The 23,392-nt window shown below is 32.4% G+C and overlaps 5 protein-coding genes and 1 long non-coding RNA gene across 9 annotated transcripts; 4 read left to right on the top strand and 2 right to left on the bottom strand.

Annotated features, from left to right (window-relative positions):
* The first annotated feature begins 528 nt into the window (after window positions 1–528).
* LOC103865494 (RING-H2 finger protein ATL70) lies at window positions 529–2,955 on the top strand. Its single transcript, XM_033290436.1, has 2 exons — window positions 529–1,609; window positions 2,606–2,955. Exon 1 carries the CDS (start codon window positions 1,050–1,052, stop codon window positions 1,593–1,595), a length of 546 nt encoding a protein of 181 aa, XP_033146327.1. The 5' UTR covers window positions 529–1,049; the 3' UTR covers window positions 1,596–1,609; window positions 2,606–2,955.
* A 727-nt stretch (window positions 2,956–3,682) lies between these two features.
* On the bottom strand, window positions 3,683–9,766 carry LOC103865493 (lysine-specific demethylase JMJ15). Its single transcript, XM_009143282.2, has 5 exons — window positions 7,876–9,766; window positions 7,307–7,357; window positions 7,149–7,226; window positions 6,395–7,051; window positions 3,683–6,311 (listed from the first exon to the last, which is right to left on the bottom strand). Exons 1-5 carry the CDS (start codon window positions 7,906–7,908, stop codon window positions 5,331–5,333), a joined length of 1,800 nt encoding a protein of 599 aa, XP_009141530.2. The 5' UTR covers window positions 7,909–9,766; the 3' UTR covers window positions 3,683–5,330.
* Window positions 9,767–11,330: 1,564 nt separating this feature from the next.
* On the top strand, window positions 11,331–12,433 carry LOC103865492 (fra a 1-associated protein). Its single transcript, XM_009143281.3, has 2 exons — window positions 11,331–11,644; window positions 11,854–12,433. Exons 1-2 carry the CDS (start codon window positions 11,430–11,432, stop codon window positions 12,224–12,226), a joined length of 588 nt encoding a protein of 195 aa, XP_009141529.1. The 5' UTR covers window positions 11,331–11,429; the 3' UTR covers window positions 12,227–12,433.
* A 238-nt stretch (window positions 12,434–12,671) lies between these two features.
* LOC103865491 (calcium-dependent protein kinase 25) lies at window positions 12,672–15,985 on the top strand. 3 transcript variants are annotated; one of them, XR_004457584.1, is made up of 7 exons: window positions 12,672–13,926; window positions 14,009–14,152; window positions 14,228–14,380; window positions 14,455–14,570; window positions 14,641–14,811; window positions 14,921–15,092; window positions 15,243–15,985. XR_004457584.1 is itself a non-coding variant. In XM_033290401.1 (6 exons), the coding sequence occupies exons 1-6, from the start codon at window positions 13,083–13,085 to the stop codon at window positions 15,038–15,040; spliced, it is 1,548 nt and encodes a 515-aa protein (XP_033146292.1). In that variant the 5' UTR covers window positions 12,672–13,082; the 3' UTR covers window positions 15,041–15,985. The 3 variants fall into 3 exon arrangements, 1 of the variants encoding a protein (XP_033146292.1); XR_004457583.1 differs by having other exon boundaries at window positions 15,237–15,985; XM_033290401.1 differs by having other exon boundaries at window positions 14,921–15,985.
* Window positions 15,986–17,517: 1,532 nt separating this feature from the next.
* LOC103865978 (F-box protein At2g14710) lies at window positions 17,518–19,672 on the bottom strand. Its single transcript, XM_033290411.1, has one exon. The coding sequence runs from the start codon at window positions 19,183–19,185 to the stop codon at window positions 18,052–18,054; it is 1,134 nt and encodes a 377-aa protein (XP_033146302.1). The 5' UTR covers window positions 19,186–19,672; the 3' UTR covers window positions 17,518–18,051.
* Window positions 19,673–19,690: 18 nt separating this feature from the next.
* On the top strand, window positions 19,691–20,985 carry LOC103865490. 2 transcript variants are annotated; one of them, XR_632437.3, is made up of 3 exons: window positions 19,691–19,771; window positions 19,964–20,103; window positions 20,191–20,985. It is a non-coding gene; the product is annotated as an uncharacterized LOC103865490 (long non-coding RNA). The 2 variants fall into 2 exon arrangements; XR_004457599.1 differs by lacking the exon at window positions 19,691–19,771 and having other exon boundaries at window positions 19,791–20,103.
* The last annotated feature ends 2,407 nt before the right edge of the window (window positions 20,986–23,392 follow it).

The raw sequence follows: 23,392 nt of genomic DNA, 5'->3' as shown, positions 1-23,392 counted from the left end.
CTGCGACTTGGAAATGTTAAAGAAGGAAACTAACGTTACGTAGGGTGATAAAATTAGTGAATGGATTAAAATAATCACAGATAAAGGATAATTAAACGTAACTTAACAACAATATCAATTATGCGTAGCGACGAAGACACTGACTTCAAATGATTTAAAATCTTTTAACAATTTTTGCAACGTAAAATATCATTGTTTTTTAGCAAAAAAAAAACTTAAAATATCATTGTTCTGTTTGGACTCGATTAAAACCGCAATTAGTAGTAGCTTAGAACATCTCCAATGTAAAACTCCATTTTTTCCTCCAAAATGGAGTAAAAGTGCAAATGGAGTAAAATTGCTCCAACCGTACTCCATTTCTAACTCCATAATGGAGTGATGAACAAACAAAAAATAGATTACTCCATTTATGGAGTAAATTTTATTTTGGAGTGAGATATGGAGTTGGGTTGGAGCATTTCTCACTCCATATTCACTTTTACTCCATTTTAGAGAAAAAAATGGAGTGGGGATGGAGATGCCCTTAATACTCTATATATTTGATTACTAATTACAAAAAATGAATTAGCAAAAACGACATAATCAATGATCTGTTACCGCTTTTTTTTTCACTAAACGTGATTGTTGTTTAATTAAAGACTTAAAATTCATCTATATATGTTCTTTCCGAACTAATTGTTTTTAACCACATCATATATAATACGATTGAAATCAACAAACTTGATCTCATTTGGGTCAAAATCTTATCATGACGTAAATTAAAGAATTAATGTGTCTATGCTTATTCAACTTACCGTTACAATATTATTATTATATATACTAGCAGTTTCATATACGGATGTTATTACTAAATCCAAAAGTCACACCATGCTTGCTTTGTCAAGCTTTCTTATCTTCATTCACATGCATCTCCTCTCTCTTTCTAACAGCGTTGACTTTTGATAATCTCAAGATGCTTCAGTTTACATGTCTTATAATCAGATAGCTGACCAAACATCTCTATTATCTCTCTTCTTCCTCCTCCAAATCCCAACAAACCGCAACCGCCCATGAACACCTTCCAACCGCCTCCACCCCCGCCGATTCCAGGCTACAACCACCTCCTAGGTACGGACGACATAGGAGGATTCAGATACGGAATTGGAGTCTCCATAGGAGTGCTCCTCCTCATCACCACAATCACCCTCACCTCCTACTTCTGCACACGTAGACAGCTTTCTTCTTCACCTTCGCAAACAAGTCAAGACTCAACACGGGTTCACCACCATCTCCACCACCATGTCATCATCGACGTCGTCCCGGGTCTTGACGAGGACACCATTCAAAGCTACCCGAAGCTCCTCTACTCCGAAGCAAAGGGAAGCTCAACGTCGTCGTGTTGTTCAATATGCTTAGGAGACTACAAGGGGAATCATCTGCTGCGGCAGCTACCAGATTGTAACCATCTCTTCCACCTCAAATGTATCGACACGTGGCTTAGACTCAATCCTACATGTCCTGTTTGTCGGACTTCGCCGTTTCCGACTCCTCTCCCCACTCCCGTCGCCGAGGTTGTCCCCTTAGCCTCCACCGTTGCCACCACTAGGATGTCCTAATTATTTGCATTTATCCTTTATATACTAAATCACAAGTCACTTGAGTAATCATATTCTGACACATGTCATTATTTTAATTTTTTTTAACAAAATTTTTAAAACAAAAAGTCGTATCACGTTCTTTTTATTAAAAAATTGAAGGGAACTGAAAAAATTAGTTTCCTATTTTTTTTCTGTAACTTCGGTCTACCACTATCAAACCACACGTTCGATAATTCAGTAACTTCTAATATCAACTGTATCATCTTTGTATCTTCTAATATAACATTCAATCAACTGTTTTTTTTTTCTATATTTTTTCTCACGTTTTCTTTTCAATAGTTTCATCTTCTCTTTTTGCTTTATTTGAGTTTTCAGTGTGGAAAAAATCTTTATTATTCATTCTTCTTCTTTGTTTCCCTGGAAACAATATTTGTGATTCTTTCTTCATAATAAAAGTGTAAGATTTTATACATCTATTTTGTAGTTTGATTTTTAACAAAATGATGAAAAACGAAGTTGTTTCACAGAGTACTGCACGGATATGAAATTATTCTCAAGGTAAAAAGCTATTCTTTCTTTTTTTTTGTAAACCGAAAAAAGCTATTCTTGTAGGAAAAGATAAACACATTTACATTTAATATTATGATATCTCAAAGTCTATTCAAATAGATGAAACTTAGTTTTGTTTGCATTTTTATAGCAAAAAGATAGAAGTCAAGCTTTCGTATATTATTTTGACATATGCGAACCTCTATAGAGAGAGCAAATTTCAATTTGTTTACCTGCACACACATCAGCTCTATAAAAGAAAATATTATTCTTCCAATAAAATGTTCTGCAGATCCATAAATCAAATATAAAACGTGTGTGCAGGTAAGCATTCATTTAAGAAATTTCTATCACATTTTACATAGGTTTAGAAAATATGTAACTAAATAATAGTAATTGATTTTTATATGTTTATAGCCATTACAGTTTTATGATCAAATAATTTGTTGATCCGTGCATAGCACGGGGGTTATACTAGTAGCTGAATAATCCTGAAACGAAGTCAAGCCTAATCTTCGGGGTACTTTTCTTCTTGAATTCTTGTTTAGTTCTTTGTATATTTTATTTTTGGTCTCTAACTGATCATTGTACATATTCTTTGAAACCAATGATCTCTAAATGAAAGGAAAATAAGGGTAAGGTTCACAATTTTTGATGAATAAACTGCTTTGATTTTTTTGTCAAGTTGAATTCTACATACGTAGAAAGAGATAATAATTTAAGTCGTGTTGAAAATCGTGGAGAGGGACTTGAAATATGTTTATTCATTCTTGGATTGAACTTTTGGTCTCTTGCCATATCATTCAAATAAAAAAAATACTTGAGACGTCAATAAAAAAAGAAGAAAATTGGAAACTTATAACGTTATAATGGCATTAAAGCCGTTGAGCGTTTAAATTGTTGACAAAGAAAAAATACACAAGATCAAACAAAAGTAGATATTTCAGCGGTGCCTTTGTCTTATTTGGTGAACACCAGCCAGTATATGAAATGAGAAAACTTTTAAAAGGATGTAATCATGTAAGAAAGAAAACAGATACAAAACGTTGACCCAAAAGAAATAAACGAAACAGTCGAACACGACTTTTGTATCGAAGCCGAACAATTTTACCCTTTCATCCGAGAGATAAAAATATCACACCACATTCTTTTTAATTACACATATATTTTATTTTTCAGTTTAATTTGTGAGTTTATCCACGAATTTTTTTTGTAAGAACATATATTTTGATTTAATATACCTTAGCATTCGAACACATGTACTCTCCCAGTAAATTGCATATATAATTCTTATTACTCCTTCGGTTCCTAAATATAAGATGTTTAGATAAAAACAAGCATATTAAAAATTCATTGTTTTATCTAAAAAATATCATTAAAACTATAAATTAATATTATTCAACCAATTACAAAATAGATTATCAAATATGATTAATTGCACAGTTTTTAATAAAGTAAAAAGTTGCCTAGAAAAATGAAAACATCTTATATATTTGAACATCAAAATTCTTTAAAACATCATACATTTAGGAACAGAGATAGTATCATTTTTTTGGTAAAAATTCTTAATATCATCCTTTTTGTCCATTTGTAACAATTAGGATTTAATGATCTCGAATGGAATGAATGTGTTCCTTCTCTTCCTTACCTCTATCGAATTGTTCCACTTTCGGATTTCTTTAATCCATATTAACTATTTAGTCTACAAACTCGTGTTATTCAAAAAAAAAACTACAAACTCTTTAACTATGAAACCTATTTTTTTCTGTGAGTATCACAAGGCCGTTTCTGTATATGGAGCAGCTAGATTCTTGTTTGTTGCATTCTGTCATCTTTGTAGTATTGTTACTTCTGGTACTTGCATGCTTTCTGTATGTGTGCAGCTAAACTCTTGTTTCGTTATTGCTTTTGTTCATTTTTGTAGTGTTTTGTTGCTTGCTTGTTTTATGGGTAAGTCGAGTAACTCGGCCAAGGGCATTTACTGTTCAACCTTAAATAATGTTCAGCTATTTTATTCCATATCTTATTTTCTATCTTTTAAAGTTCATTTTAAGCACAAATTTCAGAAACTAATTTTCTCAAATCCACCATATCCTTCTCCCCCTTTATTCACACTCAAATGAACAGTTGGAAACCATGTTCATTATATGAGACTCTTCTAGAACTCATTCACACAACCAAAATAATATGATTTAAAACATTTTCAGCTTTTATATACATGTTTCGTTTAAAAGTTAAAAAATAGTTTTATAGCATTTCTATACAGATTATATTAATAAATAAATTCAAATTTCACATCAGAAATTTAGACAAATGTTATCTAATGTATAATTCTGATTAGTATGAAATATTTGAAAAAAGTCTAATAACAAATTTAAACCGGCTTTACGTTTTGGATTCAAAATAATATCATATTAAGATTTTTGTATGTCACATTTATTAAGAATATTTTATATGAAAAATAATTATTATAAAAATAACAAATCAAATTTAGAAGAACCAAATATTTATAGAATAATCAAATACTAATATCTAAAAACCAAAATCAAAATATTGCAATAAAAACTAATATAAAAAAAAGTATGTTCATGTATTATATATGTAACACATTGTAATTCAATTTTATTTAACAAAATTACAGAAATTTTATGCATTTTTACCATATTTTTAAAATTATAGTTTTTTTAATTATGTTAATATAAAATGTAATTATTAATTGTCTGGAAGTAATATACTTTGAAAATACATATATTGATTTTATTTTGTAATACTGGAATTGCATAAATTTTATTCATTCTTACCATATTTATAAAATATAATTAAATTTTGTTTTTTTGGAAGTTTAATTAGTTAACTGTTTTTCTATTGATATTAAATTAAATGCAATTATACATGTAGCTCGTAGTTTTTATTTTATAACACTTTTTGTTGTTTCATATTAAAATAATTTTTAATATATAATTATTTATTTTTGCTGATAATACTATTTGTTTTCATAATAAGTTTTGTTTATTAGTATTTTATTTTACTCTGGAAATGAAAACCAAAATCTAAAAGCAACATTCAAGTTTTTAGCTAAAATCTACTGGAAATCAAAAACCAAAAACTAAATGCCAAAAACCAAAATGTCCCCAAAATGTCTTTCTCTGGTTAAGTTCAGGGAAGTGTTTGAGATGAGGCAATCTTTCTCTTCCAACGAACCTCTCAGTTTCTAATTATGGTTCCAGTACTCGACTGAACATAGGCAGCAAAGTTCAACATGGATGCATCATGGCGTGCGTCTGAAGTATTATCAAACTCGCCATCCACTTGATACTCAAGGTTCAGATCAAAACCTCTAGGTTCTTTAACCTTGGAAGCCCAAGTCTTTAGATGCTCTGCTTCGCCTTCCAACGCTCTAACCAACGATCTCAACTCATCTACGGTGTGACGAAGAAGTACAAACCGATCATTCCCTTCGCATGAACAAAGCTCGTTAGCGTGCTTAGTGCAAGCATACTCTCCAGGAGAGCATTTGTTGCAGCCAGATGCCGTGAGATGCAAGTCATAACAGCACTTTACGCACTCCCTCTCGCAGTTCGAATCAAAGTCCTTCTCCATCTTTATCAAATTGAAACCGCTTCCAAGAGCCTTAATCCTTCCTTCTTCCATACGTAACCGAGTCTCCACTGCCTTAGTAAGAGTCCCGTTCTTCCCGCAGAAGCTTCTCCATGCTAAGCTCTTTCCACTATCTCCCCCACCACCTGACAAGGACCTAACAGCTTCGTAAGCTGCTCCAAGGAGAAGCTTGTCGTGAGACACAGACGTTTTCTTGTTCTCGTCACTCAATAACTCCACAGCGTTCTGTCCGTGAGATAACCAGTCAACGGTAGCGACGTTCACAGCTTCTGCACAGTTGAAACCGGAGTTGAAACCGGCGTGATACGCCCTAGGGAATGTGAGAACATACTCCCCTGCACGCTGAACCGCACGATAAACCGGGACTCCCTCCTCTTTCAAAATGGATGGTGAGAACTGAGTGACGAGTCCATGGAGTAGATCAGGTGTTTCCTCGAAAAGATCTGGTAAATGTTTCCTCATGGCCTTCTCTAGTGCAGTTGCATGGGTTCCAGGAACTCCGTACCACACTTTTGGCTCACCAAAGTGATTGTAGTTTATTGAGTATAAGTGATGGTCCTCCACATGCTGTTACATTTCAAAACTATTAGGTTAAACTAGTAAAAATAAAAATATTAATTAATTGTTAAGTATTATTATTTTTTATTTACCCAGCAAAAGGTTGAAAAACACATCCCAACATAGACCCATGGCACGAGAACGCCCGAGATGTCTCCACGCTCGAATGATAGCAAAGAGCCCGAGAGACGAGGCAAGTTGTTAAGGTTCCAACCAGAAGTTTCTCCTCTCTCGAATCCACTTCCAAGAACCTTGCTCTCTAAGTCAGCTCCATAATATACCTCCACGTCATCGGTTGCTTGCTCTACAATCCTCCAGTACTCTCCTTCAGTCTCTTCAACCGACGGAGCGTTACCTTCTTTACTTTCGAAATAGGATTCCTTGAAACACCGAGCGTACTTCTCAAACTCCTCAAGAGTGAAGTCTGGGCCAGAGTTGAAACCAAATGCCTCTTCTTCCTCGGGAGACGAAACCGAAGCGGGAACGGAGCTAGGAGGTCTCTTGGAGGAGGAACTTCGTTTCCGTTTTCTTACCTTAGGTTTCTTCTTCTGCTTCTGCTTCACAGGCCCTCTGTTCTGAAGCAGCTCCACGTCCTGAACCCGGGTGGGGAACTTTATACCCTCCCATATACTTTTCTCTCTAAGCCGAAAAGGAGGAGACCATTTCAAGGGTGGTACGATACGGCAAATACCATATGGTTCAGCTGAGGGACGTATTTTTTCTATGTAAGCAACTGTATCTTCAAACTCCTAAACACCCAAACGGTACAATACAAAAATGAGGATTGAGGAAGAAGAAAACTTACGATCAAAACCTCTGAATACAAGATGGAGGACAAGCATTTACCTCTAATGAAGGGTAGAATACTGGCGCTTCAGCAATGTCTGGCCTCCGCGCTTTAGCTGGATCCCATCTAGCAAGAACCTACATATGTAATGAAAAATGTGATTTTATATGCCGTTTTGGAGTAACATCAGATAGCAAGTTGAAAAGTTTGGTCTTACCTCTGGATGACGGGGGATATTAGGAGGTCCTACATTGGTGTCCTCCTTTTCCTGAAAAACATTAAAAGGAAAACTTTATTCATGAGAAAATCCAGGTCACCTATTGATGATTTATGAAAATATAAATGAACTAAAAATTAGGACTCATGGTGAAATATACAAACCATACTCTATCGCAAAAAATTTGTGTTATGGATAAATTATAAAATTCATCATCCCGAATCCCGATAAAAGTGAGACTCGGGATAAAATATAAAAGTCATCTTCAATTGGAACAAAAACCGGAATTCATGTTGGATTATAGAACTCATCATCATCGCGAGCCGCAAACAAATCGGGCTCAGAATAAACTATAAATATCATCGGAGATCCGATCAAAAATTAGGAATCATGATTAACATTGGTAAATCAACTTAAGCAATCGAGTATCATTTAAGTCCTAATCTACAGTCTCAATATTGTTAAATCAAGTATGTGATATAGAGTAAGATCTGTAGCGATAAGCAATAAATCAAATCGATGATAACACACGATTAATCGATAAATCGCTTTTAAAGCGAAGAAGATACCTCTTTGATCCGAGATTCTGCTGCAAGAACCATTGAATTGAAATCAATCAATTCACTCCACAAAACCAGATGACCCTTCTAGGAACTGAGAAAAACAAAGATGTTAGCAACCAAAGGATCTAAGAACCCTAGCCCAATATCCAATTCCCAATATAATATATCAGGGAATAATGAGACACATAGACTTAGTATTCATTATATAGATAAGGAAAACAAAAACTGAAGATTACATACCAATCACAATGACAACTCAATATCTTTTTTTCCTCTGTTGAGGTATAAAAGAAATTGAAAGGGCAGTTACAATAAAAATAAAAATAAAATGATTAGAAGAAGTATCACAATAACACATAAAAAAAGCTATAAATAATATCAAAAAAAATTACAACCAACAAGAGAAATTAAACTAAATTAACCATTTAATTATTAGTGCTTACAAAATGACTTTGAAAAGAGATAAGTTCACCTAATGCCAGTTCTTATGAACAACCAGATGAAAAATCTTATGAACAACCAGATGAAAAATCTGTTTTGGTTCACAAACTTTTAATGTTTAATATATATTACATCCGGTTCAAAATGATTTATGTTTTAGAAATAAATTATTCAAAACGTTTACTTTTGAATACATTTTTATTAGGTAATGATTCTAAATTGTGAACTTCGATGAAATAATTATGATTAACTATTTTTCATAATAATAGTCAGTCAAAACTAATAAAAATAATTAATTTCATCGAACGTCTGTGTTTCAAAAATAAAAAACTTCGATGAAATTATTTATGTTTACCAAATTTTGATTGACTGTTATTATGGAAAATAGTTAATCATGAAAGTATATATATAATTAAAATTTAAGATATTTTCATAATAGTCGAACCAAAAAAGTTGAACTTGTATATGTGAGAACTCAAAAACATATGAGTATACATTATTCGAGTTCTAAACTATCCAAAACATGTATATTTATTGATTATCTATCTTTTATACCCTAATTGATTCAGATCCCATAAATTTTAGAGCCAGCTCTGATTGAGATGCAGAGTTCACCTTCTCAGATGAATGATTAATTCAGAAAATTTTAAAATAAACTTATTAAGAATTAAAATAAATAGAAATCAGACAGAGTTACAGAGACGAGAAAAAGAGAAAAAGATAAAAGGCAGTACAATATGTTGTAAGAAGACGAGGAAGTTGGAGAACAACCGCAAAACAAAACGCACACTGTTTTAACTGAAGCATGTCAGCGGAAGGTGCCATCAGTCTTTTTCTTCTAATTGGTACGGTTTGGTTAGAAATTTATACTGGTTTTGAGTTTTCTGAATTTTGAAAAGTAGACCTGAATTAGGGTTATATTTTTTGATTGATTTGGTTTCACAATTTTCGGTTTGGTTTGAATTTTATTTTAATTATTGTTAGGAAGTGAATAAAATATAAGTAATTTATTTTAATCTAAACGTAGCTTTGTATATATTTAATTTAATTTACAATTTAAATATATTATGGTTTGTTTGGTTTTATTATATTGATTTGGCATTAAAATTTCAGGTCTAAGGTTACAAATTTCAGTTTTATTTTCGATAAATGAATCCGGTTTGGCTTTCGGTCCAGGAAGTAGGAAGAATATTAAATCTTCCTTCTACACCCTAATGTTCTTACATCTTCCAATTTTTACTCCTAAGTTTAATACAATCAACAAGTACCTTTCCTCCGCCTTTTCAGAACGACTAAAACTCGACAATCACTTGATCTTTCAAAATGGATGTTGACAAAATGGTGCATTTGCTCTACTCGAATGAAAAGTGGATCAATCTTCATGGTTATTAATGTGTGTATCAAGATTGGATTTACGCGGAAAATGAAAAAAACAGCAGCTCTTCATGTTTTAGATCTTGACTCTCGATGTTCCTATCAGATGACTAATGCTTTTACAATTCAGTATCATATAGAGAACTTTAACATATAGTATACTGAAAGGATGTGAAAAAAAAAACATTTATATGGAGAACTTGAATAAAGAGAACATACAATAAGGATACGGAAAACTTGAATAAAGAGAACTTGAACATATAGAGAACTTAACATTTATATGGAGAACTTGAATAAAGAGAACATACAATAATGTCATCTCCAACAAGACACCAAAATTGACATTATCCCACCAAATTTGGTGTAATGTGAATAGTTTACGCTAAATTTTGTGTAACACTATTCATCATATCAAATTTTTAAAATGTATATTTTATCGTGTTTTATTTAATAATATAGTTAATTACTGTCAAATTTGTAATTAAACATTAATGTATTGTATTATTTGTATTTTTAATTTATTTTTACATAATTAAAAAACTAAAAAAAAAATTGCAAAATAAATCACTAAGTGACTATTATCATTTATCACTTACAAGTAATAAAAATATAAATAATAATCTAAATGTGATAAAATAATTATTTATCAATTAAAAATAATAAAAGATACAAAATTTTAAAACTAGAAACATAAATAATAAATAATATTACTTTTGGTGTAAACGTTGGTGTATATAAAACAAAACTGCGAGCTACATGTATAATTACTTCTTTTTTTTTGGTCAAATAATTACATTTAATTTTATATTGATAGAAAAATAGATAACTAATTAAACTTTCAAAAAGCAAAATAAAATTTAATTATATTTTATAAATATGGTAAAAATGAACAAAATTTATGCAATTCTAGTATTACAAAACAAAATTAATATATGTATTTTCAAAGTGCATTACTTCCAGACAATGAATAATTACATTTTATATTAACATAATTTAAAACTATAATTTTTAAAATATGGTAAAAGTGCATAAAATTTCTGTAGTTTTGTTAAATAAAATTGAATTACAATGTGTTACATATATAATACATGAAAATATTTTTTTTGGATATTAGTTTTTTTGGAAATATTTCGATTTTGGTTTTTAGATATTAGTATTTGATTATTCTATAAATAATTGGTTCTTCTAAGTTTGATTTGTTATTTATCTAATAATTATTTTTCATATAAATGTGACATACTAAATCAATAAATCAAAAATTAAGTACAAAAATCTTACTATGATATTATTTTTGATCCAAACAAATTATAAATACAAAAAATGTTAAAATGTGGTAAATCGTGTGTAATTAGAAAAACTTCTACGTGTCTGGTTGGGTAAGAGCATCTCCAATGTAAAACTCCATTTTTTCCTCTAAAATGGAGTAAAAGTGTAAATGGAGTAAAATTGCTCCAACCCTACTCAATTTCCTACTTCATAATGGAGTGATGAACAAAAAAAAATAGATTACCACATTTATGGAATAAATTTCATTATGGAGTGAGATATGAAGTTGGGTTGAAGCATTTTTTACTCTATATTCATTTTTATTCCATTTTAGAGGAGTAAATGGAGTAAGGATGGAGATGCCCTAAGTCTGTTTGACGAACATAACGGTCGTGATTATAAATAAATAAAAAAAACACACCGGAGGCGCTGTAATGAGAGGAAGAATCCAGAAACAAATATCGAATCGATAATTAGGTATGGGTTGGGTCTGGAGAGACGACGATGCATCCTCTTCCAACGCCGGTAGGAACGATGTCACCAATCATCAACCACCCGAAGATCCCGCCGCCGACGTTAATTGCTCCACCTCCACGGTGGTTAGATCGAAGTGCAAGACGGAGGAGGTCGAGCCTGGGAAGTTCGTGAGGAAGTGCGACAAAACCGAGGAGATCCTCCGCCACTGTTTCGGAAAGTAAGTTGTTTCTCACGAACACAGCCTTACTTTTAATCATGTCGGAATCACGAACTTGAATTGTAGTCTCTATGTCGGAATATTACAATTGGACTTATTGATTTGCTCTCGTGTTTTGTCTGAATATCCAAATAGATTTAAGTTTGCTAAAGGAGAGTGTATATTAGTAATATAATGGTTTGTCTTTAATTTTTCTGCTTGTGTTATAGGCCATCTGAAGTTGTTCAATCCACCACAGAGCACACAGAAGAAGATGTCACAGACCAGATGGTACGTGGATCTTCTCTCCCAAACCAGTTCGAGGAGAATCCCCTAAACTTCCCAGGACTCCGCAGCGATCTAGACGACATCGAACGCCACTTCTTTACCGGAATAAAAGGTTTCTTCGAAGCAGCGGAAGAGATGAGAAGCAGCTTGTTTGATATCATGGGAGACCGAGACCATCACTCAACCTCCAGGAGAGGGATACCCATCGAAGACCATCCGAAGATAGAGGAGCATCGCAGCAAAGACGAAAACGCCACTAGTCAGCCATTCTCCTCGGGAGAAATTGATCTCGCGGGCTTGGCCAAGGACGTTTGAGAAAGAGTCTCCTTCATCATCTCCTTGTTCTTTCTTTGCCATATACAAAAAAAAAATCTTTAATTATGTAATGTGACTTTTATTAGAGAAACGTCTAATGTTAGCGGCATCCACGTTTTTTTGCTTAGTCCTCATCTCTAATTCTATATCATTAATACTATGTTTTAATATGTTTGTCTTTTTTAATCTTACCCAAGTACCAACCAAGAACATATTATTACAATCAGTTATGTCTGAAAGTTTAATTTTTTACTTGTCTTAGCCATATATATTTCATAGTTTTCATTAAATGGTATTAAATAAATTAAGTCAAAAAGTAATGGTAATGAAGTAGAATTAAAGATTCGAAATCTACCCTTACGTTTTTTGAAAGATTTGTTACCATTTTGTCGCATGAAGTAATATAGAAAAAAACAAAAAAAAAAAAATTTCAGAAATCGAAAGGACCGAACTGGTTAAACCGATGAATGCTGCAACAGTTTAGACACAACCTCAGAGTCGTATGTCATTAGATGTTTGTTAAGAAAGAGAATAATTTAATCGAGGGAAGAAAAAAAAAGCCAAAAACCCTAATAAAAAATCAGTCACGACGTGAGCCCCAATTCCATTTTTCTCAATCGTCTTCCCTTCTCATCATCAACCCTCATTTTCTTCATTTGTGAGATGATTTTGTGAGAATCTAGATCTCTGGGGGAGATTTGTCTGTATGATTGTTCAAGGAAGTGGTTATGGTGGTGTTTTAGACAGGAGAGATCTGTGTCTGAATAGGATCATATCAGGGTTATTTTCTCTTGCGTGAAACGGAAGGAAACGACTCTTTTATTTTATTTTTGCGTTTCCTTAGGTTTTGTAGAAGATGGGGAATGTATGTATTCATATGGTCAACAATTGTGTGGATACGAAATCAAACACATGGGTTCGTCCCACAGATCTCATCATGGATCATCCAGTGAAGCCGCAGCTCCCAGACAAGCCTCCTCAACAGATGCTGATGCACAAAGATGATGATAAACCCAAGCTTGAGACTAGTGGAGAAGACCCTAAGTTACTTGAAGCGAGTGATTCTCATCAGGAACAACAAGAAGGAAGCACGAGTGAAGAGAGGAAGAAGCGTGCGGCGAGGATAGCGTGTGGGAACAGCAAGAGAAAACCTCACAACGTGACGAGACTTATGAGCGCAGGGCTACAAGCGGAGTCTGTGTTGAAAACGAAGACAGGGCATTTGAAAGAATTCTATAACTTGGGGAGCAAGTTAGGTCACGGGCAGTTCGGGACGACGTTTGTGTGTACAGAGAAAGGAACAGGGGAGGAGTACGCGTGCAAGTCGATACCAAAGAGGAAGCTGGAGAACGAAGAAGACGTGGAGGACGTGAGAAGAGAGATTGAGATAATGAAACATTTGTTAGGTCAGCCTAACGTGATCTCCATCAAAGGAGCTTATGAAGACGCGGTGGCTGTTCATATGGTGATGGAGCTGTGCAGAGGAGGTGAGCTGTTTGATAGGATAGTGGAGAGAGGGCATTACTCCGAGAGGAAAGCTGCTCATCTGGCTAAGGTCATACTTGGTGTGGTTCAGACTTGTCATTCTTTAGGTGTGATGCATAGAGACCTTAAACCTGAGAACTTTCTGTTCGTCGATGATCAAGAGGATTCGCCTCTTAAGGCTATTGATTTTGGGTTGTCTATGTTCGTCAAGCCTGGTATGTGTTCCTTACAGAACATATTTGTTCTGTTTTGCTCTGTTTTGCTCTGTTTTCATGAGATGTATGTTGTTGTCTGAAGGAGAAAACTTCAGTGATGTGGTTGGGAGTCCATACTACATTGCACCTGAAATTCTGAACAAGGACTATGGTCCTGAAGCAGATATTTGGAGCGCCGGTGTGATGATTTATGTACTACTCTCTGGCTCAGCTCCTTTTTGGGGTGGTAAGATTGTTACTTTGATCACAAAATTTTATATGTTCTTGGAGGTGTTCTTATGTGTGCTATTAATCTAAACAGAAACGGAAGAAGAAATCTTCAATGAGGTTCTGGAGGGTGAGCTTGATTTGTCATCAGATCCTTGGCCACAAGTCTCTGAAAGCGCGAAAGATTTGATCAGAAAGATGCTTGAAAGAGACCCTAAAAAAAGACTCACTGCTCAACAAGTGTTGAGTAAGTCATTAGAATCATGAAACTACTAACTTTAAGTAGATGTGAAACTTAATCATGGTTCTTTTTTTTTCCAGGCCATCCATGGATTAGAGATGAAGGAAATGCACCAGATACACCGCTTGACGCAACTGTGTTGAATCGCTTGAAGAAGTTTTCAGAAACAGACAAGCTCAAGAAAATAGCTTTACAGGTATAATTATAAGATTTTTTTTTCTGGATGGTTTTGATTATTAGATGTCTGATTTCTGCTTCACTTGCAGGTGACTGTGGAAAGGCTTTCCGAAGAAAAGATTCACAGTCTTAGAGAAACCTTCAAGATTATAGACAGTGAGAAGAGTGGGAAAGTAACTTATAAAGAACTCAAAAGCATTCTTGAAAGGTTTGACACAAATCTTGACAACTCTGACATCAGCGGTCTTATGCAAATGCCAGTAAGCAAACACTATGGTCTCATTATATATTTACTGATCAGAATATATTTATGTGTTTGCATCATTGATGTTCTTACATATGGATGAATCTTCTTGTGAATACTTTTAGATGAATGAGCATTTAGAAGACACCGTAGACTACGAGGAGTTCATTGCGGCGATTGTTAGACTTAAAGAATTGCAAGACGAGGAAGCAAACGATCGTTTAGATTCATCAACAAAAGTGTAATGAAGTTTTCTGAAGAAGTGTAATGAGTAATCAAAACTGATGATGATGATATGTAAGTGAATGTGATGCATTCACTCATTTTTCACATTCTTAACATGTAGCCTCTTTAATCTAATGTTAACTGTTATAAAACTGTCTCCCTAATAATGGTAAGATCTCTAGTGTTTTCAATACTTCAAAACTAATATTTGTTTAGATTTAGACTTGTAGGAAGTTACAAAAGAGCTGCAACAAATTGAAATAGGAAGGACAGAACAAGGAGAAGAGGGCACAAGAAAGAATGTTGATGGATGAAAAGACCAATAACTTGTAGGTTCTTTTTTCTTTTGTTTATGATATCTTTTTAGAGCAGAAAAAAAAAGGCTGTGTGTGTATATATATAAAAGTTGTTGTAGAAAGGATAAGGAAACACAACTTAAACTCAGGTGATGTTGATGCTTTCAATACTTCTAGACTATATTGCATGTGCCTTTTATAGTTTGGTGTAGCATGATCCGACTTCTTTTCTGGTTTTATACAAAATTTTACAGAAACTTGGAAAATGAATTTAGAGTACAGTTTGATTATTCATATACCTAGCCAGATGACCTAGCTGGATAGTTTTTTTAAAAGAAATTTCTATCATAAGAGTATTAAATTGATGATAAACTGCCGTCTGATATATAAATATGCGTGCATGTTGTAACTTGGAACTAAAATTGAAGCTACTGCGGGTCAAGAAGTCAAAATTTTACCTTTTATTAATTGTTATTACATTTTCAAGTTTTCATAATTTGAAATAATCAAATAAAAACATTCTTCAATATATGATTTTTGAAAATATAATGCTGTAGAAATAAAAGGGTAACATATGTTAATAACTTTACTTGTATAAAAATATGACATAATTAACAAATTTGAACTCGTTTTAATGGTAGATAATAATTTATCTAAATGAAATCATTTTAAAAATAAATAGGTAAATTTATGAATTTAATAAAATTTTATCATATTTAATTTATATAATACTTATATTTTAATATAATATAGACAATAATTATAAATTTATAAAAAAAGAAATATTTTTTATTTTTTGTTTATAATAAAATTTAATTAATATAAGTTTATAATAATATTATATTACTTAATTAATTACGAAATTAATTAATGCATTATTGTATAAAAATATTTTAAAAGTTTAGTAGGATTTTGTTAGATATTTTTTAGCATATTTTATTATAACTAAATATAAAATTTAAACATATCGATAAAATTAATTTATTATTAATATTCTTATTGATTATTATGTCACTAGGTGTTTTGCCCGCACATGTGGGCATAATCATTTTACGAGTGCATATTATTTTAAGTCTTATTAATCCAAAAATCGGCATAATAAAACTTTAATTGGTGAACATGTTGAAGGAAAAAATTATAGTGAATTCTTTGTTCTTCATAATTTATATTAGTTATGTTGAAATTTTAGTCAAATTATTGAAAGGTAGATCCCACTTTTTTCTTCTAAATTCCCCATGGAGGAATGATTTATAAGAAAAAAAATCCCTATGCAATTTTGATAAGGAACAAATTGAAAAAATTCATATATTTCTTTTTCAATTCCTCAAATGAAATTTATTTTTTATTTTGTTCTTTTTTTTCATTCTTCTAGTGGTCACCAACTGAACCTATAGTGTTTCACGGATTAAACTTAAACTGGTTTAAAATAAAAACAAGAAAATTTGTTTTGAACTCAGTCACAAGTTAAATTATTATTTATGATTTTAAATAGTTAAATCGAACATCAAATTATTTATAGATGTCAAAAAAAAAATATTCATCAAACTATGTACTTATTATTGTCTTAAAAGTTTTAAAACACTCATATATTAGAAATAGTTTGAAAAAAATCTTTGTATAAATATTTTTGTTTGACTAATATTTAATTATAAATTGTTTTATATCTTAATTTTTTAACTTTATAATAAAAATATTGTTTTCAGATAGTAACACAATATATATATAAGAATTCTCTTAATTTTTAAATATATTTTCTAAATTTTATTATATTAGTTTATAATTAATTATTTAATATAACATATAAATTTAATATTATTAAAATAAAATTCGTGATTTATTATATATATAATTCATTACGGGTTTTGTGAAAATTAATAAATTCTCAGTTAAAAACCAATAATAAATCAATGACATATATAAAAGCTTAAAACCTAATAAAATATGACAAATAATAAAATGAAAATTTTAATATAACATATAGATTTTAAATCAAAATTCGTTTTAATTATATATAAATTTATTGCAGATATTTTTTAAAATTAATAAATTAGTGATTGGCTAAAAATTATTAATAAATCAATGACTAAGCTAAAATCTAATAAAAACATGACAAATAAGCAAAATCAAAATAATTATATATCTAATTACATATTTTATAGTTATATTAGTTAAATTAATAAATTATGGACTCAACTAAAAACTATTAATAAATTAATGACTCAGCTTAAACCTAATTAAAACATGACAAATAAGTAAAATTACCTAAAATCATGGAAATCATGACAAATAAGCAAAATTACCTAAAATCATAGAAATCATGACAAATAAGCTAAATCACTTCGTAAATAATAGTATATGTAAGATCGTAATAAATCAGCGTTAAAAAAAAATAATAGTATATAGATATTAGGTAATTAATGAAATAGACCTACTAAGATTTTATAATGGTTAATAAAAATTGTACTTCCGTTCTAATAATAGTACCTTGGTCGATTGTATAGTTAGATTGGTTATAGGGGTGTTAGTGGGGCCTAATAATCAAGAGTCCAAAATTATTTGTCTGAAACATATGAAAAGACAACAGGTTAAACTGAGCCTGCTAAACGCTTAAACTAACTTGCTCTAAAAACTCTGAAGAAAGTTATTTAATCGGGGGAAGAAACAAAACCATAAGAAAATGAGCAAAATCTCTAATTGCAACCAACAACAACAAAAGAAAACCCCGAAAACACACGTCAAATAAAATTAAACTTGTAATTCTGCTTCATTTTTTTTTCTCGAGGAACCGGGACCAAGCTGGGAAAATAAGTGCAATGAGAAGGCCAGGGATCAACCACAGAATCTAACTGAACTATGCTGATCAACTTGTTTTCCCCCAAAACATAAATCCAAGCCTGGCCATTTTCATCGCAAGAACACATGACAAGCCTTTTATCGTCGATGTAGTAACTTGGCTGCTGATGAGAGTAGGGTTCAGCCTGTACTAAACTCGGAAAGTTAGGGATTGAAAAAGTCATGAAACTCACCCAAACAACATCACGGCCATCCTCAACGTCAACCTTGTTCTTGGTCACCCAAATCTCAATCTTCTTTGTTACATGGCATTGTTTCAAAACCAAAAACCGATCTCCCTTGAAGAACCTAACGACAAGCGCATCGCGAGGATGGGTCATCCCACATGGTAGATCACAAAATGTGTAGAATCTTTCCTTGTAAAAATCAAATCTACATAAACAGTACAAGGGATCTGTCTCGTCACGATAAGCGATCCAAAACAAAGAGCCGTTCAACGATCCACCAATTTCAGAATGCATAGTTTTAAGTTGTATTTTTCTCTCGTCACAATCACCGGATGTAACGTGTTTCCACGCAACGAACGCAAAGTCATGGATTATCCACACGTTATAATTTCCCCAAATGCTTGTCCAATTACTACGATCATAACATATGCCGACAAACTCAAACCTAGGATGTCTAATCCATGTACTAATTTGTTTTAACCACGGATTCCAAACTGCGGTTCCTTTATCCGTATGACATATCATGAACTCGTCGTAATCAATCCAGAACTTAGGTTTCTGAGATTCTAAACCGGGAACATCCAATGTTATTAGCTCACGCACCACTATCTTGGGATCGATGCTTACTGAATAGATCTTGGATTTGGATTTTAGGATGAACCCAAACGTATCTTTGTGGTTGTTGATGAATGTCTTGTCGTCCAAGATAGCGTTCCATCGTTTGCAAACAGTTTTGAAGCGGACAAGAGAGATAGGAGAGACACGAGAGAGTATCTCTTCAATCAACTCCCATGGAAGGTGCTTCTTCTCATGCGCCGCTATATCTTCTGTTTTTTTAGTTGAATCCATTGTCTATTAGGGTTTCAAAAGAATGTTCGTGTAATATATCTTTGAGATTTTACAAGTAAATATATTGTTAGATAAATATGCAAACGTGTTCAATTTTACTTATTTCTTAAAAGTTTAAAGGAATAAAACACAATTCTTATTTTCAAAATAAAAGATTTACAGACCTAACAAAGCAATTAATATTTACTATTGAGTGCGTTTTTGTGAAAAAAAGAAAAGAAAAATTAACAAAACAACAAACACCGTGAGGGCCCCATTGTATGCAAATAAGATATTGGAAACATGGGTCCCACAAGATCTGACGGTTGAAATTACAATTCACTGCCTACGTGGAACAGTGTTTTTGGGTAATAATAAGAACTCGTCGAGACAACTCAGGCGGGGCCCAACAGTGAAAAACCAGTGAAACGGTCGTGACACGTCAGCAATAACGGACGGAAGAGTGGGGTCCGCATGCGGTGGGTATGTCGTGGGGTTAATAGAAACGGGTCGCTGTAACGGAGACCAACCCCACTCTTCCTCTCCCTACAAATTAACCACTGTGCTTAGTCTAATCTCCTTTGATTCTTCTCTTCTATCTATGAAGGTAATTTGATTTTGACGCTAACAAAGGTTTGTCTTTATATTGAATAGAGAGCTTAGCTGATGATAATCGTATAGCCTTTTGGTTGGTGCAAAGTATAATGGAATTGCAAAAACTTTTGAGTGTTGTTGTTACGACTTTTCTTTTCAATGATTGTTGCTGACATCAATAGCATTACTATGTTCCAATGTTCAGTTCTTTTAGGATCAGATGGGTGGCTAGCTCCTTAAGAGAGAAAGAAGAGATCAAAAGGTTGAGGAAGAGTTTGACGTTTAAGGCTGGTCCCATGCCCAGTTTCTACAAAAGAGCCACCACCTAAGGTTGAATTGAAGAAGGTTAGCTTCTTTGCTCTTCCTATGTGATCATACTTTTCTTAAATTGGTAGTTGTTGTATCTCATGTGTGGTTCGTGAAAATGTTTAGATACCAACTACTCTTTCTAAATCTCCAAAGCTAGCACGCAGAAAGAGTAGTGGTGATGCAACAGGAGGTGAGACGGGTCCTCCTGTGACAAAACGAAAAAAGAGGAGAGGCTGAAGAACGAAGAAGCAGAGAAAAGAAGAGAGGAAGAGATGTCTTCTTCCGTGCCTGCTAAACCTGAAGAGAAGAAATTAGAAACCAACAACATCCAAGTGAAGGCTGAGATCATGACAAGTGAAGTTGCAGGGGGAGGCTGATCAAAGCAAAGAGAGCGTTTGTGCATTTGGCATCTCTGTTTGTTCTTCCTTTTGAAAAGCATTAGTGTGAATAGAGTTGTTGCATTGTGGCTATTTTAAGAGCTGCTTCACATTTTTCAGTTTTTAAAAAAATTTAAGCCTCAGAATGTTTTTACTCTTACTATTTGTTGAATTAAAAATGTAAAACATATATTAAATTATAAGGATAACATATGTGTAAAATTTGGAGAGTAAAATAGTGGCGAGTTGTGCAAATGTTTATATATCAAAGGAGACTGGTAGGGTCTTTATTTACAGCTAAACATGTTAGGGTCGGATACAAATATTCTTGCGGGGTGCTTTGTATTTGCAACATGTTTGTGGTCGGAAACAAGATTATGGTTTAAATCTGTTTGGGCTTTGGTTGAACGATTCCTGTAAATATTGATGGATAGGCCTACTCACACTACTCACTCCTAAGATTTTCATTCGTTAACCATACAAGATATTATGTTTCAAAATGTTAAGTGTCATTCTTAGTATTTATGCCTCATTCATTGTTGTATAGGTAAACTTCTTTATGGAACACGAGACGATGTGACTTAAATATTGATGGATAGGCCGCCTACTTAATACTTGCATTGTTTTTTTTTGTCAAAATAAATGTTATGTAGTGAATATGTACATGTTAAAACACTTGGTAACTTTGACTCTCGCCTACTACAAAGTTAGTGATATGATATTAATTGGCTAAAGACTAAAGAGAATCAGACTTTTATTACATGAAGACAAAAGCCCCACACAGCTCACTTGTCCTCATGTCCAGTCCCCACTTCTTCCTAATATCTTCACCGTCTCAATAGTAACATTAAAGATTCGTGTCCTAAGCTGTCAAAAATTAAATCTTGATATAAACAAAGGCAAGTTATAGCTTTGTAAAAGCAAGTCATATTAATCAAATGGTACTTGTAAATAAATCGTCGGTGTACCAAAGAGTATGTGTGTTATTATAATCTTTAGTAATCATGTGATATTTAGAGCAAGATAGCTGTATAAATGTAATATGGCACAATTAAATACCGTAAGAATGAATACTTGATTCTTTTATAAACTTGTTTTTGATGAAGACAAAAATAAATACATTTGGTATTTGTATAAACAATAAACAGAGCCGCTGATATTATGACCAGGTGAGTGACTATACATTTGGGTCATTATACATTATGTATTTATGTTGATTGATCTATTACAGCAAAGAAAATTGTAGCTATATGCCTAGGGGTGGGCGTTCGGGTACCCGTTCGGGTTCGGGTCGGGTATTTCAGATTTTCGGGTATTTCGGTATAGAGGTGTAGAACCCGTTCGGATATTTCTGTACTTCGGGTCGGGTTCGGGTATTTTAAGTTCGGTTTCGGTTATTTCGGATCGGGTTCGGATATTTAGATTTTGAAGAAAAAAAAATGAAAATTTTCATTTCTCAAATTTCTTGTATTTAAATATATAACTTTTCACTTAACTATTTTTTATTTTTAATAGATTGCATGGTTAATATATTTGGACATAACATTTTCAAACTAAAAAGACATTAATTTGGTTATTGTTTTTAAATTTTGGATGTAACTTTTTGTTAATTGCTGAAATAAGAAGTTTGACATGCATTTTAAGCGAATATCAAATCATCTTCTACGTAATTGTATGTATATCATATGAATTTAAAGTATGTGTAGTATCAATATAAATATTTTATATAAAATGAAAGATGTAAACTATAAATATAAGATTAACTAGATTTTGATCCGCGCGTCCGCGCGGATGTATGTTATTCGTAATTCAACTGTTTTGGTTTGTTGTAAAATTATTGATATTTTTTCATAGGTTAGTTAGTTCTGACATTGGTATATGGTGTACATTTTGTTTTGTGTTTATTTTTAGATTATATTTTTTTGCATTTAAATTGGTAAGAAAAAAATTACAGTGTAAAATATTAGAAGGTTTAGTGTAGATTTTGGCTGTTTAAAAAAATTATAGAAAATTGTTTTTGATTACTAACTCAGTATTTAAAATTAATATTTTTTTAGTTCAAAAAAATCTCAGGAAAACAATATTGACAGCAAGAATATAAATTGGTAAAGTAACCAAACCCACATTTTTTAGATTAGATAGCTCTAGCAATTATAATATTTAACCCAAATTATAGTGGACTTTAAACAGTAATCGAAGCCCATTTACACTTTTTTCTGGGAAAAAAATAGAAACACGTAACCCTTTTACGTCTTTTTGATCCGCACACCCGTGATCTTTAAACAGCAATCAAAGCCCATTATGTTGAGCCGTTTTATAATTTATATGAATAAAAATTTGTATTATGTATTTTTTTGCAAGAGGCTTGGATTTTGTTTCCCTTCAAAAAAATGATGTTATTAGTTTAGTTTGTTAAAGCAGTAACCTGTTAAATTTTAACAAACATGTATAAAAAATTATTTACCCATTAATCTGCTAAAACCATCTCAAAGCTGTCTCCAAAAGCTGTGTTCTGCCTCTAAGAATGTAAACACTTAACTTGAACTCGCCACTTATTCTTGAAAGGTCTGAGTTTTGTGACAGAATGAAAAGTAGTCATAGACATTTTTGGAGTATTTGCAGAGACTGATGTGTGTTTCACGTGATTGGGATAGCTGTATATATAGATAGTTTGTAAAGTGTAGGGTATTCACCATATAATGATTTCAGATTTAGGTAGCCATGATTTTTTAGCATTGAAAGCGAATATACTATTCGATTTGATTCCAAAACTGATTTTGTTGTTATCAAGTTAACGACATTACAGGAATTTAAGTATTTAAAAAGTAGATATTTCACGTGATATGCAAGATAAGAACGAATTTAGGTATTTAATGGTTAAATATTTGACGTGATGATCAAGATTATACTTAAAAAAAGAATATTCTATTAGTTGATTGATATCTTAA

This window comes from Brassica rapa, chromosome A04 (assembly GCF_000309985.2).
Source record: "Brassica rapa cultivar Chiifu-401-42 chromosome A04, CAAS_Brap_v3.01, whole genome shotgun sequence".
Lineage (NCBI taxonomy): Eukaryota > Viridiplantae > Streptophyta > Magnoliopsida > Brassicales > Brassicaceae > Brassica > Brassica rapa.
The sequence above is the reverse complement of the archived record's forward strand: the minus strand, read 5'-3'. Positions and strand labels throughout refer to the sequence as shown.

Bases quoted from the DNA above. Each gene is read 5' to 3' on its own strand.
- LOC103865494 (XM_033290436.1), top strand. From the start codon at position 1,050: ATGAACACCTTCCAACCGCCTCCACCCCCGCCGATTCCAGGCTACAAC.
- LOC103865493 (XM_009143282.2), bottom strand. From the start codon at position 7,908: ATGGTTCTTGCAGCAGAATCTCGGATCAAAGAG. The intron at 7,358-7,875 runs GTATCTTCTTCG...AATGTTTTTCAG, and splicing joins CAGAATCTCGGATCAAAGAG to GAAAAGGAGGACACCAATGT. The intron at 6,312-6,394 runs GTAAATAAAAAA...GAAATGTAACAG, and splicing joins GTTTTTCAACCTTTTGCTGG to CATGTGGAGGACCATCACTT.
- LOC103865492 (XM_009143281.3), top strand. From the start codon at position 11,430: ATGGGTTGGGTCTGGAGAGACGACGATGCATCCTCTTCCAACGCCGGT. The intron at 11,645-11,853 runs GTAAGTTGTTTC...CTTGTGTTATAG, and splicing joins CTCCGCCACTGTTTCGGAAA to GCCATCTGAAGTTGTTCAAT.
- LOC103865491 (XM_033290401.1), top strand. From the start codon at position 13,083: ATGGGGAATGTATGTATTCATATGGTCAACAATTGTGTGGATACGAAA. The intron at 14,153-14,227 runs GTAAGATTGTTA...TAATCTAAACAG, and splicing joins CTCAGCTCCTTTTTGGGGTG to AAACGGAAGAAGAAATCTTC. The intron at 14,812-14,920 runs GTAAGCAAACAC...GAATACTTTTAG, and splicing joins GCGGTCTTATGCAAATGCCA to ATGAATGAGCATTTAGAAGA.
- LOC103865978 (XM_033290411.1), bottom strand. From the start codon at position 19,185: ATGGATTCAACTAAAAAAACAGAAGATATAGCGGCGCATGAGAAGAAG.